The sequence below is a fragment of the Diabrotica virgifera genome, chromosome 4 (assembly GCF_917563875.1).
Source record: "Diabrotica virgifera virgifera chromosome 4, PGI_DIABVI_V3a".
NCBI lineage: Eukaryota > Metazoa > Arthropoda > Insecta > Coleoptera > Chrysomelidae > Diabrotica > Diabrotica virgifera.
The window spans coordinates 20,750,064-20,769,563 of record NC_065446.1 but is presented as its reverse complement, the minus strand read 5'-3'; the positions used below and the strand labels follow the sequence as shown (position 1 = coordinate 20,769,563).

At 31.9% G+C, this 19,500-nt stretch overlaps 1 protein-coding gene across 1 annotated transcript in view; it reads right to left on the bottom strand.

The window, feature by feature from the left end:
• The window catches only part of LOC126882942 (vacuolar protein sorting-associated protein 35), a 49,793-nt gene that overhangs the window by 1,685 nt on the left and 28,608 nt on the right, over positions 1 to 19,500 (bottom strand). The window contains exons 8-9 of the mRNA XM_050648019.1: positions 18,548 to 18,945; positions 4,655 to 4,916 (exon numbers count right to left, since the gene is read on the bottom strand). Of these exons, the coding sequence (XP_050503976.1) occupies positions 4,655 to 4,916; positions 18,548 to 18,945 (660 nt within the window). The remainder of the gene's footprint in view (positions 1 to 4,654; positions 4,917 to 18,547; positions 18,946 to 19,500) is intronic.

Genomic DNA, 19,500 nt, shown 5'->3' with positions numbered 1-19,500 from the left:
GAGGCTATGATGGAGTGTATAACTAATACACCGTGGGTGAAACTAACATGTCTACCACGATGTTTTGTAGTTGACCATTTTAACACGTACACGTCCAACAAAACTAGCGTTAGAAAGTTTTTGGAGTGAATACATATCGTTCGGTATGGAATTTTGGCGGGTGTAAAATCGTATTGGGTGTACTTCAAAACTCGTAATGCAAAAGGTACTTAATGTCAGTTGTCTGCTTAATAATTTTTTTTAATAAATCAAGTGTAAAATATAACTTGGTATATTTTGGTAGATGTACAATATTACAGGTTGAATAATACTTATTTACCTGTATAGTATTTTTCCGGAACTGTTTTTACTATACAATTAAAATAAACTAATCATAATAATATTGATTTATGTTCATAATGGGTAAGTTATCATATTGCCCATTAGAAAAACCCTCTTGGTCCATTTTAAATAAATTGTCTTAACAAAACAAGCGTAATATTATGAAAAATATAGTTCACAGCAACTATCTAAAGATTTATAAAGCTGAGATACACCATAAATTGATTACAAACAAATACACGAATACCAAACATAATGATTTAATGGCTCGGAACTCAAAACATTAGAATATGACTTCAAGACCAATGAGAGCGCGTTTTGGGGTGGCTACTATAATTTGAAATTTCTCTCGATTTTAATCGTCTTTAGGGGCCAAACAAAAGATAAATACAACTTTTTTTAAATGATGGTTGCCAATGCGGGTCCATTATACTATTGGATATAGAAATTGAGTCAATACTCGTAATCTTAAAGTTTGTATATTTTTTAATAGTTGTTACACAATCATGGGTCAACCGGTTTCGAGGCTTACAATTTATGCCTAATCTTCAGGCCCAGTACATAAAGTCTTCACAAATACAAACTACAAGATATCAGTGACGGAAACTGTTCTACAGCTAAAGATATTCATGGAAGTAACCAGCCCCATCAAAACAGCGGACTAGTGCAGTAGCTCTTAATATCTAGATTATTTGTTATATTGTGAAATCTAGATTTTTTTTATTCGTGTACCTATTCTCAGATTATGTTTGTTTTTTACAGTTAACAGTTGTCTTTTGTCCTGGTTTTTGAAGTTATACTTCTTTACGATCGAGAGTGAAATTTTATAATGCCGGGCGCATGCGCACACAGGCAGTATGTAGTTCGTTGCTAATCTTTCAAGATATGTATGTATTAGCGCTGTCAGCGCAAATAAGTCATTAAAAGGATATATTAGTGTTTTTAGTAAATGTATTATTTATTATAATTTTTGTCTCTTTGGATTTGTCTTCTTCGGGAATAAGATATTGTATAATAATATCTAGTAAGTATATTTAAAGTATTTTTGTATACTTCACTTTTGGTCTATTAAATTTGTCAGTATGTATGAGAAATCTTGTAACCTGTCAAAGCAAAGGGGGCATAGCGCAGTGGTAGAGCGTGTGACCGCTCAGAGATCGAGAGGTCCCGGGTTCAAATCCCGGACGATTCATATTCTTTTTTTATTTTTAAAGTGGTAGGTAAGAAAGTTAGTTTAATATTTAAATAAAATACAAATAACCTGTTAAGTATATTAATTTCGTTGAAATCATAATAATATAAGTATAACTTCTTACGTGAGTACAAAGTACACACACCTTCTTTTTTTGCAGTTGTTTTTATTTTTAATGGTTATAATAGCAATTAAAAATATTAAAAGGCATTTAAAAATGGGACATCACTAACAAAATTTCACGTGCACAAATTAAAAAAAGGGGGGTTTTAAGGTTGCCAGGAAGACCTTATATTTTTTATAAGGTTTTATCATTTTTAAAACCCCCTTTTTTAAAATTTGTGCACGTGAAATTTTGTGAGTGATGTCCCATTTTTAAATGTTTTTAAAATGCTTTTTACACTATTTTATAAACATTAAAAATAAAAACAACTGCAAAAAAACAGGACAAAAGACAACTGTTAACTGTAAAAAACAAAGATCATGTGAGAACACACATCAATAAAAAACAAATCTAGATTTCACAATATAACAAATAATCTAGATTTCTAGATCATAAAGAGCTACTGCACTAGTCCGCTGTTTTGATGGGGCTGGTGACTTCCATGAATTTCTTTAGCTGTAGAACAGTTTCCGTTACTGATATCTTGTAGTTTGTGTTTGTGAAGACTTTATGTACTGGGCCTGAAGATGAGGCATAAATTGTAAGCCTCGAAACCGGTTGACCCATGATTGTGTAACAACTATTAAAAAATATACTAACTTTAAGACTGCGAGTATTGACTAAATTTCTATATCCAATAGTACAACTTTTTTTCTTTGATATATATTTTAAATTATGTTCTGTTGTGATTTATTCGCGGTGTGCAAGTACTCGGAAGGCATACGCGAAACGATCGTGCGCGAATAGCGGAGAAATATTGCAACTTTCTTAAATAATTCATACTGTCAATTGAAATTGTCAAATTGACGTACATTTCATACCTATTGTCATTTAAGAAGAAAAATTATATATTGCTCCACAATATTGATATGATATGCAATTATTATATAAAGGTAAATTTAATTAATTGTATTTTGCTTGCAGTACTGCATTTTAATAACTAATTTTATTTACATACAATAAAACTTCCAGCGGTCCAGATGGTGTTCCTAATTTCCTGTTAAAAAAATGTGTCTGCACTGTTGTTGGGCCATTACTGTTATTATTTAATAAATCCTTACAGTCTTCTACATTTCCAGGTGCTTGGAAGGAGAGTTTTGTTGTACCCATATTTAAAAAAGGTAAGAAGAATGACATAGAAAATTACACGTAGTGTATGCATTCAATCCGCAATTCCTAAACTCTTTGATAGTTTGGTAGCTAAGCAGCTGTCGTGGGTGTGCAGGGGTCTGATTTCTGAATCTTAGCACGGTTTTTGCAGACAAAAATCTACAGTAACGAATCTAATTTGCTACCAATCTGATCTCTTAAAGCATATGGAAGATCGTAAGCAGATTGATGCTATTTATACGGATTTCAGTAAGGCATTTGATCGTGTTGATCACCAAATTCTCCTTAATAAATTGGCATCCATAGGTTTTCATGTCCATTTTGTTGAGTGGGTTAAAAACTTTTTATCTGGTCGTACCCAACGAGTTAAAGTGGGTGGTCTTTTTTCTGATGTTATTACTGTAAGTTCTGGTGTTCCACAGGGTGGGCATACGTCTCCCCTGTTTTTTGACTTATTTGTTAATGATATCGTTAATTGCTTCTTATATAGTAAATGTTTAATGTTGGCTGATGATGTAAAATTTTGGCGAGTTGTGAATGATATTGAGGATCAGAAACTTTTACAGGCTGATATGGATCGCTTATTTGATTGGTGCATTTGCAATAATCTTCAGTTATGTGTTGAGAAGTGTTGTTATATTAGTTTTTCCCGTAAGTTAAACAGAATTGATACTGCTTATCACATAGACAGTAAACCTCTTAGATATGTCTCGTCTATTAGAGATCTAGGTGTTATCATGGATGAAAAGCTCTCATTTGTCGAACATATCAATTCATTATCCATAAAAGCTTCTAAATTACTTGGATTTGTTAAAAGAAACTCTAAATACTTCTCTGTTGATGCTGTTAGGTTGATCTATTGTTGTCTAGTCAGATCTGTATTAGAATATTGTTCCGTAGTTTGGTCTCCGTACCATCAAATTCATATTGACACTATTGAAAAAGTCCAACATAAGTTCCTAAAATACTGTGCTTATAAAACTCAGACTGATATTGAGAACCATGATTACACTGGGATTGAGCAACGTTTATCATTAGCTCCCCTTAGTGTTAGGCGTGATATTTCGGGAGGTGTCTTTGTTTTCAAAATCATTAATGGACTTATTGATTGTCCCAGTTTGTTGGATAGTATAAGATTTAATGTTCCATATCCAGGTTTACGCTACAATGTTACCTTTAACACTGCCTTTCACAGAACATCCTACGGTAGTAACATGCCTTTAGATAGATATGTGCTTCCTTAACGGTTTTGATATGGATCTGTTTAATATAAGCCTGGGCCAACTGAGGAGATCTCTTGCCATGTGATAATTAGGTCTCATCTTGCAATGTTGTTGTATTTTATTATTGTATTTGTGCTTTGTATAATTTTATTGATTTGTTTCAGTTACATGTGTACATTTTATATTTTATTTTTCTAACTGTTATGTTTTGAATATCTTGCCTGGTGATTTTTCAAGCCTTTGCTTTTCTTATTTTTACTTTTTATATTGTAATGAATTATTGTACCTCATTTTTTTTATTGTATTATTGTATTTTTACTGTTAATGGGGTTTTCCCGTGGATAAATAAATAAATAAATAAAATAAATTGTTTATGTTTTAATAACATAACCTAAATCTTATTTTTTTCTTATTATTTTTTTTTGGACTATGGCCTTGACAATTATCCAGTAACCAGGACCATATGATTGGCCAATATAATTAAAAGTGCGAATAAAAGTGCAGAGCGAAGAAACCAGGTGTCGCTTTTCCGAACTTGCACGGTCCCAATAGCATTTTTTTTTCGAATTTAAAATTCTATGCAAGTTCCCGATTGCAACTTTTCTTATAAAAATTAGATTTTAGAAACACTTAAAGAACACTAACCTGATCATTGCCTTTCTCGAAGAAGTAGATGTAGTGATTTAGTAATTCTACAAATAACTGCACTTGAACGCAAACATCCATACACTGCTTGGCTGTTCTAATTCCTTTCTTTAGACATTCCACCACTCTCTTGCCATCGTGTGTTTCTTCGCCGTTATTTGCAAGGCTCTTGCCGCTCCAGAACAGATGGGAACAAGTCGCTACTCCTCGACATTGGTCAGGTTTTTTTAGCAACTTACTAGCTGCTAATGCGCACTGTGATCTGAAATATACAATTAAAAAAATTAGTTGAAGTATGAAATTCAGTGCACTTATATTTATATTAAATTAAATTAGTAGGCCAAACTAAACATTGCAAATTTTGTAAATTATTAAAAATAAAAATAAACAAAATTATAACGGGAACGTACATATTGAATTTATATTTTAATGTATCTTATATAGGGTGAGGCAGATAAAGGGCCTATTTGAAATATATCGAGAGCTAAAGGCAACAGAATCATGAAAATGGAATGAAGGGATTTTGAAAAGTGATCTATTTAATGAAAATATTTTCACCTATTTGCTACTTCCGATTATACCGGAAGTTGCTTATAACTTCGTTTTTTTAAATGGGACACCCTGTATATTTTTACACTTTTGGATTCTCCTCGACGTCATCTTTCTTAAGATATGAGTTTTTGTAATATTATACAGGGTAGTTTAAAAGATAATTACGTTTTTTTCTTAATTTCGTAGCAACATTCACACCCTGTAGAAATGTAATAGTTTGACATCAAAAACTCTATTTATGTTCAAATGATTTTTAATATAGTCTACTATTGTTAACAATTGTCAATATAGCCTATTTTTTAATTTCAGTATGCAGGGTTGGTCGAAACTCGGAATGAGTATTTTCTGAGTTTTCTTAAATGGAACACCCTGTATTTTAATATTGTAATGAAATGATATTTTATGGTACTTTTTTATTTCTTAAGCATTCCCTATACCTAAATGCTTTAATTTGTGCTTAATTGTTAATCGAACCAACAATCTTAACTACGTAGGTATTTTGATAGATCAACCATTATTAAAATTATTTGTGACTGAATATTTTCACGGCCAACTTAATAAAATTTCACGTATTTTTTGTGTCACCAACAACTCACAAACTAAAGCAGTTAGGTACAGGGAATGCTTAAGAAATAAAAAAAATACCATAAAATATCATTTCCTTACAATACTAAAATACAGGGTATTCCATTTAACCTTCGTACGGCGGTGCGGGATGCAGCTGCACCCCAGACCTCGTTTTTCTCGCCTATCTTTTTTAATATTTTTTTTTTATTTTTGTCCATTTTTTTATTCGCATTAAATTCAATTCTAAACGCACTCCACCCATTACAGCATTTAAAACTCTTTGCATTTAAGTGTTTTTTTTTGGAAAAATGACTGTAGGGTACATAATATGATGAAAATTTCATATCCTGAATTGGACGTTTCTGATGTTCCACTTGGAGCTAACAGAGATACGGGACAAGGTCGGTGTTACTTATGTCACAGAAAAAGACAGAAAGTCCTGACATAACTGTATTGTGTGTAAAAACTTTGTGTTGCTCACTCTGTGAAAAATTTCATGTGTTTGTAATGCAAGGATAATATTTTTTTTAAGAAGAAATGAGTACTTTGTTTGTAAAATTATGTTTCATAGTTTAATAAGCAAGTCCTATTTATCTTTCAAATCAATTTCCCCGACGTTCACATATGAAAAACAATGGATATGCGGATGGGGTGCAAATGCACCCCGCACCGTCGTTTACGTAAGAATCTAAGCACCGCTTTACGAGGGTTAAGAAAACTCAGAAAAGACTCATTCCGAGTTTCGACCAACCCTGTACCTATACTAAAATTAAAAAATTAGCTCTACTAACAATTATTAACAATAGTAGACTATATTGAAAACCATTTAAACATAAATAGAGTTTTCTATGTCAAACTAATCCAATTCTACAGGGTGTGAATGTTGCTATTAAATTAAGAAAAAAAAAGTAATTATCTTTTAAACTACTCTGAATAATAATAGAAAACCTCATATTTTAAGAAATAAGACATCGGGGATAATCCAAAAATGTAAAAATATACGATTATATTAAAAAAAAACGAAGTTATAGGCAACTTCCGGTATAACGGAAGTAGCAAATAGATGAACATATTTTCATTGAATAGATCACTATTCAAAACCGCTTTACTCCAATTTTCATGATTCTGTTGCCTTTAGTTCTCGAAATATTTCTAATAGGACTTTTATCTGCCTCACCCTGTATAAACCTTATTACAGAACACTATGATAAAAAAGGGTTCAAGGCAGGTTTTGTTTATATTCGATTCAGAGTTGGACTACCATCTCCATATAGCAACTATTTCAGCATCCTTATGCATCATCAGTGAAGTTTATGCAGTCACAACTCTGAAGGGAATATAAACATTCTGCCTCTTTTAAGGCAAACCATCGCGATGCAATGAACCCACCTTTTGAGACGCAATCTAGCGACATCTCTCGTATTACGAGGAAAACAACGAAAAGGCCCAGATACAAAGTTTACTACTTTTTAAACAATTAGAATAATTGAAATAAAAATATAATAAACAATATTTTAAATCTATGAGTTCACCGTTTTTGTCGTATACAGCATTCCATTCTCCCAGTTACCTTCTCTGAGCTCTATATTTGTCAAAGCATTTTCTATGTACGTTTTCCATCTCATAGCAGGTCTTCCTCTCCGTCTTCTTCCATACGGGTCCCAGTCCAATATTATTTTCGGTTCCCTATGCTCTGGCATTCTTTGTACATGCCCGTACCGCTCTAGGGCTCTGTTTTCTACCTTTTTTGTAATTGAGCATTCTACTTCGATTCTGTTCCATATTTCATCTGTTCTTATTCAATTCTCCATGGTTAGGGCTTACAATACCGGAATTCCGGGATCCCGAATACCGGGATCCCGGACGATTTTTATCCGGTATTCGATACCGGTATTTATAATAAAAATACCGGTATTTCGGTATTAGCTTAATTTATAAAAAGTGAATTGATGCACAATAAACTTTCTTCTAAGATATTTTTTGCTATTACAAGAAATTATTTTTGAAGATAAACAACCAATATCATTGTAAAAAATATTTATTAAAAACGTTTATTACACATACAAGTCAAGTATAGCGCTTTCTAAAAGCGTGAATGTCGTTAATTTAAGGCGAAGGGTTATATCAGCTTCTACAACCAAATTATTAAATCTCTTCTATACAAGTATATAAAATGAGTTATATAAAAATTCTTAAATATTTAAAATTAGACTACTTTATTTTATAAATAAGCCGTAAGATTTATTAATCAGAACTGTTTTTACATTTTCAGATCTATTTTTAAACCAATTACAAAAAACTCGAAGATGTACCACAAGGTTATTTATTATTGTTAAAAAACATATAAAAGGACGCGTTTCGGCTTTACACAAGCCATCATCAGCTTAAATACAGGACAAAAAACAACGGACTGACCTACAATGTAAAAATATCCAACGTTACACATGAGAATAAAGTAAATGGTGACAACGCCCACCTCAGTTTAGGAACTTATCATAAAAACAGGAAGGAGGAAGAATCAGCTAGTTTACATTATAAAATATATAGATGTACACATTTCTTCATTAATAATTAGCTATTAATAGCATTTTGTTATTATTGTATTGTAAAATCCTCAAGAACTTCCGCATGTAGAGGAAGGAACTTCTTGAGGATTTTACAATACAATAATAACAAAATGCTATTAATAGCTAATTATTAATGAAGAAATGAGTACATCTATATATTTTATAATGTAAACTAGCTGATTCTTCATCCTTCCTGTTTTTCTGGTAAGTTCCTAAACTGAGGTGGGCGTTGTCACCATTTACTTTATTCTCATGTGTAACGTTGGATATTTTTACATTGTAGGTCAGTCCGTTGTTTTTTTTTTGTCCTGTATTTAAGCTGATGATGGCTTGTGTAAAGCCGAAACGCGTCCATTTATATGTTTTTTAACAATAATAAATAACCTTGTGGTAATCTTCGAGTTTTTTGTAATTGGTTTACCTCGAGACCACATTTGAGTAAGTATGGATACTTCTCCTCATGTTAGATCTATTTTTCATTTTTTGTGTATTGTGGTGTATAAATTAGGCTTTTATTTTCTGAATTATTAATAATAATTGAAAATATATAGCGGTCTAAATACAGAATAAGCCATATAAAATATTTGTCACAGTAAGTTAATCTGTTTATTAATATATTTTAAAGTTAAATTAATCTACAAATAGCAAATTTTATAAGTAAAAGTACTATCCTATTATATGCAAAATTTATCCTAGAATCAAATATATAGTTTTTCTATTTGCACATTTTTTGTATCTATCTATTCCTACTCTCTATGTAATACTCTGGGCTAATTAGCAAAATACAAGGAAAAGTTATTTACCAGCAATTTTATTGCTGGAATCGAATCTTAATATTGTATGTATTAATAATATAGGTATGCAAAGTCCGCAGATAGTGTGCTACTTTTTTTATAAACAAAATGGCGCCTGAAAATCGTGTTTTTTTCAATTTTTGCTCTATAACTCCAAAGATTTTAACTCTACACCAAAAACACTCAAATAAAAATTCACCGCAATTAAATTCTGCATAGAGACGTGTTTTTCCCGATTCACTTCGAAGAAAACTTTCCCCGGAAAAAGCGGGTTTTTCCAACAAAATCTTTAATTTTCAACTAAAATTTTAGATAAGTAATTGTTAATCAATAATTAAATAACTTGGTAATGTCAAAGCACTTTTCGTATAGATTACAATTCCAGAAGCCGATGGAAATTGAATGAACAGTTTAGCAACAATTGAATTGTTAACTAAAAATTTACGGTCGCTATAATAACGACAATAATTATGATGCATAAGAATAACTATGATTTTTTCATAAAACGACACTATACCTATCTAATGTACTTTACAGAATTGAAATTGGAGTATTTAAGCGGCCTCAGGAATATTTTAAAATTATAAACATTTTTTTGGCTTATAAACAAATAGAATATCTCGGGAAATATTAAACTAAATTAAATTATGAAAACGGTATTCGAAAAAGAGCGGCAGGACGCTTCTTCTAAAAGAAAAAACGTTTAATTATGATGAGAGGTTCCTGAGATACAACCGGTCAAAGTTGACCGGAATTTACGGCAAAGATATAAACAATAGGATCATAATTTTCAAACCATCACCTTTTTATTTTTGTCCTCTTTCTCCCCACCAATTTTTATATCTTTAAAATGCTCATAACATATATTATTATAATAAAAACTATCGATAATACGTGTGAAAATTGCCAAAAATAGCAAAATTCCAATCAAAAATTAGGTTGGAGAAAATGTAACCCTCAAAGTTCAAAATCGGTATACGGTAAAAAAATGCATTTTCTCGGCTTCCCATGGTGAAATTTCCTTCATTCTTTTTTTGTTCCCAAGTAACTCGAGTAGAGCCATCGAACTAACCATTATTAAATGTCAAACTTGCTTTTGTTTTGTTATAATAGATTAATTTATTTATAAGAACAGAAAACTACATATTCTTTCCAGTTGTAGGCTTTTTTTTTAGATAAACTTACTACAAGTGTACCTTTTAAAGTTAAAACATAAATATTCTCATTTGAAAGCTGTATAATTATTAAAATAATTTTTATTTAAACAAATTAAAATTTTGTGTTATAATAAATAAATAAATTTATAATAACAAAACAAAAGCAAGTTTGACATTTAATAATGGTTAGTTCGATGGCTCTACTCGAGTTACTTGGGAACAAAAAAAGAATGAAGGAAATTGCTCCATGGAAAGCCGAGAAAATGCATTTTTTTAACGTATACCGATTTTGAACTTAGAGGGTTACATTTTCTCCAACCTAATTTTTGATTGGAATTTTGCTATTTTTGGCAATTTTCACACGTATTATCGATAGTTTTTATTATAATAATATATGCTATAAGTACTTTAAGGATATGAAAATTGGTGTGGAGAAAGAGGACAAAAATAAAAAGGTGATGGTTTGAAAATTATGATCCTATTGTTTATATCTTTGCCGTAAATTCCGGTCAACTTTGACCGGTTGTATCTTACGAACTACTCATCACAATTAAACGTTTTTTCTTTTAAAAGAAGCGTCCTGCCGCTGTTTTTCGAATACCGTTTTTATAATTTAATTTAGTTTAATATTTCCCGAGATATTCTATTTGTTTATAAGCCAAAAAATTCTTTATAATTTTAAAATATTCCCGAGGCCGCTTGAGTAGTCCAATTTCAATTCTGTAAGGTACATTAGATAGGTATGATGTCGTTTTATGAAAAAATCATAGTTATTCTCATGCATCATAATTATTGTCGTTATTATAGCGACCGTAAATTTTTAATTAACAATTCAATTGTTGCTAAACTGTTCATTCAGTTTCCATCGGCTTCTGGAATTATAATCTATATGAAAAGGGATTTTACATTACCAAGTTATTTAATTATTAATTAACAATTACTTATCTAAACGTTTAGTTGAATATTAAATATTTTGTTGGAAAAACCCGCTTTTTCCGGGGAAAGTTTTCTTCGAATTGAATCGGAAAAACACGTCTCTATGCAGAATTTAATTGCGGTGAATTTTTATTTGAGTATTTTTGTTAAAGTTAAAATCTTCGGAGTTATAGAGCAATAATTGAAAAAAACACGATTTTCGGGCGCCATTTTGTTTATAAAAAAAGTAGCACACTATCTGCGGACTTTGCATACCTATATTCTTAATATATATAATCATAAGCTTCGATTCCAGCAATAAAATTGCTGGTAAATAACTTTTCCCAAAAATGGCCTATTCTCCGATAATCAGCCCAGACTATAATGTTATAAACAACATCTACTCATTTCAAAACAAAATTTAATAGGTTTCATATATATATTATTTAATAACAAGTCGGTATAACAACTGAGGATAGTATAAATATAACGTGTACATTTTTTATTCATAATACCGGTTTTAATACCGGGATCCCGGTATTTGAAATTTGAAATACCAAATACCGGTATTGAGATTTTGGCTCGGTATTGTAAGCCCTATCCATGGTGATTTGTAGACATCATCCCATAAAGTCCAATTCAACTGTTCTTATTTTATTTCCTATTGTTGTCGTTATTGGCCATACTTCCGCTCCATATACAATAGGGTAATATTCAGCACTAGCTCTGAAAAATCCTTTTTTTATTTTCTTTGGTTAGAGTGTTATTCAATATCATTCCATGGAGTGCTTTCATGGCTTGTTTTCCCCGTGCCATTTTCATTTTTATATATTTCATACAAGTACCATCTCGGATTATCTATCTATCTATCTAATCAGCCCTAAACATCCATCCTTGGATATAGGCCTCCCCTTCCTTCTTCCATGCCTCTCTATCTTGGGCAATTTTCATCCATTTTGACCCAGTGTGTTTCTTCAGGTCATCTGACCATCGCATCTGTGGCCTTCCCCTTTTTCGTTTGTGGTTCCATGGTCTCCAATGTATTACCATCTTAGTCCATCTTTCATCCTTCTGCCGTAGGGTGTGTCCGGCGAACTTCCATTTAAGCTTTGCTACTTGGGTAGAGACATCTTTCACTTTTGTTTTGTTACGGATCCATTCGTTTCTTTTCCTGTCTGATAGTTTAATGTTCAGCAATTGTCTTTCCATGGATCTTTCTGTCTGCTAGTTTTTCCATATTTTCTTTTGTAAACGTCCATGTCTGAGAGCCATATATTAAAATAGGGACTATACACTGATTGAAGACTCTTGTTTTTAGGTATTGCGGGTATTCTCTGTTCTTTAGATTTCCTATATAAGACAGTTTTCTGAATGATACCCAGGCCAATCTTATTCTTCTCTTTATTTCTTCGGTCTGATTTTCTTTATTTAATCTAGTGATTTGTCCTAGATATATATATACTCTTTTGTTCTATTCTTGTTTGTGCCACTGTAATTATTACTTCTTTTTGTTGATTGGTCATGGTTTTTGTTTTACTTTAATTCATCTTCAGTCCTATCTCTGTCTGAACTCTATCTAGTTCTTCCATCATTCTTTGTAATACTTCACTTCTTTCTGTTATTAATACAATATCATCAACATATCGTAAGTGATTCAGATATTGCCCGTTTATGTTTATAACCAAGCCATCCCAGTGTAGTTGTTTGAACACATCTTCTAGCGCTTGGTTGAATAACTTGGGCGAGATGGTATCTCCTTGTCTTATTCTTCGGTTTATTTTAATAGGCTCCGTTTGTTTTATTAGCTTAATAGTTGTTGTTGCCTTATTTTATATATTTGTAATTAAGTCGGTATATCTGTAGTCTATTCTGCTGTTTTGTAGGGAATTCTTTACTGCCCAGTGTTCCACACTATCAAATGCTTTTTCGAAGTCAATAAATGCCATGTATAGCGGGATGATTATCATTCGAATTATCATTGACCGTAAATACTTAAAAGTCTTACTACTCTTAATAGTTTCTTCTAAACTGAACTTATACATATTTATTATGAGTTCCCATAGCTCCTACTATTCCTTTAATTTCCTTATCATTTATTCAATGTCTTTCCTGTCTTGTGCAAAAATGATTTGGTCATCGGCGAAAAGTAGTGAAATTATTATCTTGTACTCATAAACGTGCAGATGTAGTACAAGTGTAGGTGATAGACAACATCCCTGTTGAGGCCTTTTGTTGCGATGAGTTTTTGTTATTTCGTAACTTTATTTGCACCTGTGTTTCTTTATACAGTCTTTGTGTTATTTTCGCCCACTTCTCTCTAAAGTGCACTCTTCTCATTGCTTCCCACAGTTGTTTCCTATTCCTAGGCACGCTATAATATGCTTTCTCCACGTCGATAACAGTCATCTATGTTTCAACATTTTTCTCTTTGTTCTTTTCTATCACTTGTCTCATGATGGATAATATCTATGCATGATCTGGCTTTTCGGAATCCGGCTTGTTCTTGGCTATAATGATCCGTGTGCTGTTCTATTTTTTCTTTTATGACTAAGGAAAACATTCTTGCTTTGAAAGCATTACACTGATCTCTCTATAGTTGTTTGTGACCTCGTATCAACTTTTTTGAAAATGGAAGACATGCATGATAAATGCCACCATCTGGAATCTCCATCCATGCTTTAATTAAGTCCTGGTGCTTTGTTATTTTTGATATGTTCCAATATTCCAGACGAAAACAGAATGGAAGGGTATGAATATGACAAAAGAAATAACAATTTGAAAAAATAAAATAGAACAGAAAAAACATGAAGTTGAAAATCAAAGAAATATGTTTGTGTTTATAAGTTTGTGTATTCTTTTTTTTTGGCCTTTGGGCTAAGTGCCCATTCAGCCAGTAACAAATTACTAATTGTGTATTCTTCTTAAATTTTTATTTTCATAAGAACTTTTTACCGAATATTAGAAAACTTAAAAAAAAGGATGAATGAAATCGGTAAAGTCGTTCTCAAGTTATGGAGCGACATTGAATATAGGAATTTGTTATTACATAATATAAATAATGAAAAGCTATGTTCAAACCAAACCCGAGATGTATAAAGATGTCTGCAGTTCGATGTATTGTAGTTTAGGATAAGAAAAAGTTTTTTTGTTTGCTATACCGGTTTTTTTGTTTGCGATACGATAAGTGTTTAAGTAACTATCGCCGGTATAATCTTCATCCAATACCTACCTATTGACAGTACAATCAAATAATTATAGTGCAGGCATTGAAGCTTTTTAGCTTAGAAATTTTTTACTATGAATCGATTTACATGAAATTTTGGAATTAGGCTTATCCTACCCTTAACTTCAAAAGTGATATTGACCCGAACTCCGTTTTCACCCTAGGGGTGGTTGCCACCCCTTTTCGGCGGTGGAATTTTTTTTTTTCAAAATAACCTCAGATATCGATAGAAGACCTAATTTTAAGCAAAAATTGTTGTATAAAGTTTTTTCAAAAACCCAATACTTTTCAAGTTATTGGCAATTGAAAATTCGGAATTTTCTCACGATTTTCAACAGTTTTTTGCAAATACAGTCGACTCGCGTTAATTCAAACCTGCGATAATTCGAATCTCTCTATAATTCAAAGTTATCACGAGTTCCCTACAAAATCTCTTTATATTTCGAACTAAATCAATACATTTTTATACACTTGGTAATTCGAACGAAAAATATCATTGCTATATAACAAAACTACACGTTAATTCGAACTCATCGGCGTCCAACACTCGACAATTCAAAGTTGCAGAGAGAGTGTGTGTGTGTGTGTGTGTGTGTGTGTGTGTGTGTGTGTTTGTGTTTTATTGGCACTGGTTTTAGCAACAAAAAAGTTGCAGACAGTTCTCACGAATTGGTTTGTTTAGTTTTAGTTACTGTTAGGTACTCTTTCGTTGGTATACAGATTAAAATTTTGTTAATCATTAGCCCTAGAAAGTATAATTAAATGTTTGACGATTGCTGAAAAGAAGAAGTCAATCCAAAAAGTAGAGGAAGTGGAAGGACAAAACGAAAGTGATGAAAAAGCATTTCAGGCACTTTTTCTCTTAAAAAAAATTATTGAGCAGTCTGAGCAGCAGTAATGTGCTTTAAGGCAGACCAGTATAATACAGTTCTTTCCAAAGATTGATTAATTCACATTAGGAATACAAAGATGTATGTATGTACACGAATGTACCACTAAACTTTTGTCATCGTTATAGAATAAGTAGCAGTTAATAAATAATCAACACTTAATAATTCGAAGTTTTATTTATTTTCTCGCACAAATTTCGAACCATTTGATATTTCAAACACTCAATAATTCGTAATATTTTAAGAGTCCCTAGAGTTTCGAATTAACGAGAGTCGACTGTATCTCCAAAAATATGCCTTTTAACGATATGATAATGAACAAAATTGTAGCAGGTAAAAAAATGAACAAATTGGTTTTTTAAAGAGTGTTCTAAGTGCAATATTAAGCGAGATATTGAAGATCAAAGCCGTTTTTTATTTTGTGTGAAATATAATCGATGTATTCAATGCCATCTAGCGGAGAGCGAATCAATTTTATGCATGCTAATGACATTGTTTATATAGGGAGATAGTTGGTCAGCCTAATAGGAAAATATGTTTGATTCAAATTGAGACAGTCGCCAGATGTCCTCACAATTTCTGTCAGGGTCGCAACGTCAAAATGCATAGACACTAAGTTGGATACGATCCTATTCATAACACTCCAACTCGCATACATATTAACAAAAATAAATATATAGAAGAGTATATTTAGAAATTGAATTAATGATATCATGATACTATACATTATATACAGTGCTAGTCAAAAGTCCGTACCCCCCCTCGTATCTTTTGAACGGTTATACCTATAATAGTGAAATTTGGAGGGAGGAAATAAACGGACGTAAGCTTCTTATCTAGTCATGACAGATGACGTAATAGTGACAGATGACTTTACAGCGCCACTGTGACAGATAATTTTAAATGGGACCTTATGGCAAGTGATACCTCGTTTGAAAGGTATTGAAAATACCTATTCATTTATACTAATTTTGTTTGAGTTTAAGCTAATTTTGATGAAAAAATGAAATAAATATAAAATTGTAGTTTCGCATTTAATTAATAAAAATTCAAAATTATGCCTATGATTACTTGTCAAAAGGGTTGAAGTTTACGTAAAAACTACTAGAAAATTGAAAAGCATCAAATTTTTTGACAAAGAAACCATAGGCGGACATTTGAATTTTTGTTAATTAAATGAGAAACTACAATATTATATTTATTTAATTTATTCACCAAAATAAAAATCCACCTACACCCAAAAAAATTAGTATGGCTGAATAGGTATTTTAAATACCTTTCAAATGAGGTATCACTTGCCATAAGGTCCCATTTAAAATTATCGGTCACAGTGGCTCTGTAACGTCATCTGTCACTATTACGTCACCTGTCATGACTAGTTAAGGAGCTTATGTCCGTTTATTTCCTCCCTCCAAATTTCACTTTTGTACGTATAACCGTTCAAAAGATAAGAGGGGGGGTACGGACTTTTGACTAGCACTGTACATATACATATATTATAATAGCATGACATCATTAATTCAATTTCTAAATATATTATTCCATATATATTTATTTTTCTTAATATGTATGCGAGTTGGGGTGTTATGAATAGGATCGTATCCAACTTGGTGTCTATGCATTTTGACGTTGCGATCCTGACAGAAATTGTGGGGACATCTGGTGACTGTCTCAATTTGAATTAAACAAATTTTCCTATTGGGTTGACCAACTATCCCTATATAAACAATGCTAATGAGAAAGGATTTTATAGTGCTTAAAATAAGCTTTAAAATGAGCACTCTTAAGTCTTTTGTACGTAAAATGAGTGAGCTGTAGTGAAAAAAAGAGCAACATCTAATGTTGTTTTTTAATCAATGGATTTCATAACTGCCATTTCCGCCAAAATTAAAATTAATCGTATCTATTCCGTCTAGAATCAACTTTAATATAAAGAGCTTGATGGATTCTAGCAGTTTCGTTGCTTTGGAACACATATGTTTTGAAAAAGTCACGATGTTAAGAAAAAAAAATTTTTCGAATTTAAAAAACCACCTTTTTTTCATAATATCTCAAAAATAATGATACATACGTAAAAAAGTGTAATAATAAAAAAAATAGGTTTTTTTGACAAAAATTTTGGTTTGTTTGTTTTTCCTATCACACAAAAATTTACGAAGATATGATTGATTTAAGAGCGCGCGGTAGCACAAGCACAGTCTCTCACGAGCCCTTTGACCCTTCACCGTTTCAAAATAAAGGGTTTATCACTACATATTATAATGAAAAAAGTTGTAGCTCTTTTAATTACCTTCAAAATGGTTTTTTTTTTAAGTTGTAATAGCTTCAAAATTGAAGTAGTTGTGGCCCAAAAACTAATCTTTTTTTTTTTTCTACTTAGCAAACTAAACATTTCGGAGCGTGAACTTTTGGAAGGTAAGTACGTGTATTTGTTGGTGGTCCACTGTGCGTGTTCCATTTTCCGTTACGAATTTTAAATGTATAATCATACATATTCAATGTTTTAATTTAGGGGTAGTTTTAAGGGTTAAAGAACTTGATATGATTTTCCAGCATAGCTTTTTCGAGAACGTGGAACGATATTTAAATCCTTTTTAGTTTAGCAACAGAAATTTTTTATATAATTTTTAATCGAGGGGTTGATTTTAAGGGTTAAAAGGGGTTAAAAATTAAATAATTAAGGTAGAGAACGTAAAATATTATTTAGTCTTCTTGTCAGACCAAATTAATTTTTTGTAAATTTTTTCTATTTAGGGGTTGTTTTTAAGGGTTGAAAGGCAGTTAACAATATGATAATTAAGACAGAGAACGTAAAATATCATTTACTCTATATTTAAATCTTTTTATGTCATACTAAATTAATTTTTTGTAAATTTTTTCGATTTAGGGGTTGTTTGCAAGGGTTGTACGGTTTTCAAGGGGATGAAAGAGTTTAACATGAGGTTATTGTGTTAGAAGACACTTCACAATGTCACTCTTTATTATTAAACCCGTTTTCTGGTGATAAAATGGCTCAATGTAAATTTTTCCATTAAGGGGTTGTTTTCACCCCTTAAAATTAAAAACGGAGTTCGGGTCAATATCACTTTTGAAGTTAAGGATAAGATAAGCCTAATTCCAAAATCTCATGTAAATCGATTCATAGTAAAAAATTTCGGAGGTAAAAACCTATTTTACGCTTCAATGACTGTAAGTACTCTTATAGTATAATTATGGATTATAGTTTACCTTAAAGGATCTGAATTTTCTTCCGAAAAACATCTAATTTGCTCCAGCGTTCCCACAATAAGAGTAATGGCAGCTAACTGTGCTTTGGAATCTGAGATTTCATCTTCGTAAAGCGAAAACGCTTGCGACATAAATTCATAAGCAACGGTTTCGTGATTTTCAAAACCGATCTGGTCAATGGCCAACGCTCCTTGCAAAAATAGCCGCAAAGGCAGTTCGGCTAATTCGGCCTTTACTAGAGCCGTTATGGTTTGATGGCAGAACTGGAAGATCTTCGTACACTTCTTATCCCATTTATCGTCGTTTAGGTCCTTATATTTGTAAGCGAGCTGATAGGCTTGGAACACCAGAGGAGGAAGTGTGTATTTTATTCGTAGCGGTCCACCGGTACTAAGGATCTGAAATATAATTAAAAAAATAAATATAGATGCATAGACATTGTCTGCATTGTCAGGATGTTTGCGGAAGATTGTCTGGTCAAATCCGTATATGCGCAGAGATAATAAAATTAGAATCTACAAGACTTGCATACGACCAATCATGACATATGGCATAGAAGTGCGCGAAGACACCAACAAAACAAAACAGATGCTAAGATGTTAAGAGTTGCCGAAATGAAAACCCTAAGAACAATAGTGTGGAAAACAAGAAGAGTCAGGGTGCAAGAATTTGAAGCAGTATTAAAAGATTATTGCATTTGGCGTACCTCAGACGCCTAAAAATTTTCTGGAACAAATTGGTATACAGGCAGTCGTAGATGTACTGCAGGATGTTGAAATGCAACTAGCTCTCCAATTACAACACCACAAAACAGTAGAAGTGTTTGTAACTAGCGGTTAGTAAAAATAAAATATGACAGTTCAGAAAACAAGTCTCAGTTGTGCATAATATGTTAAATCAACGAGAAAAAGAAAGAGAATGTATACGAAGAAGTAAGTCTCCGGGTGACCACA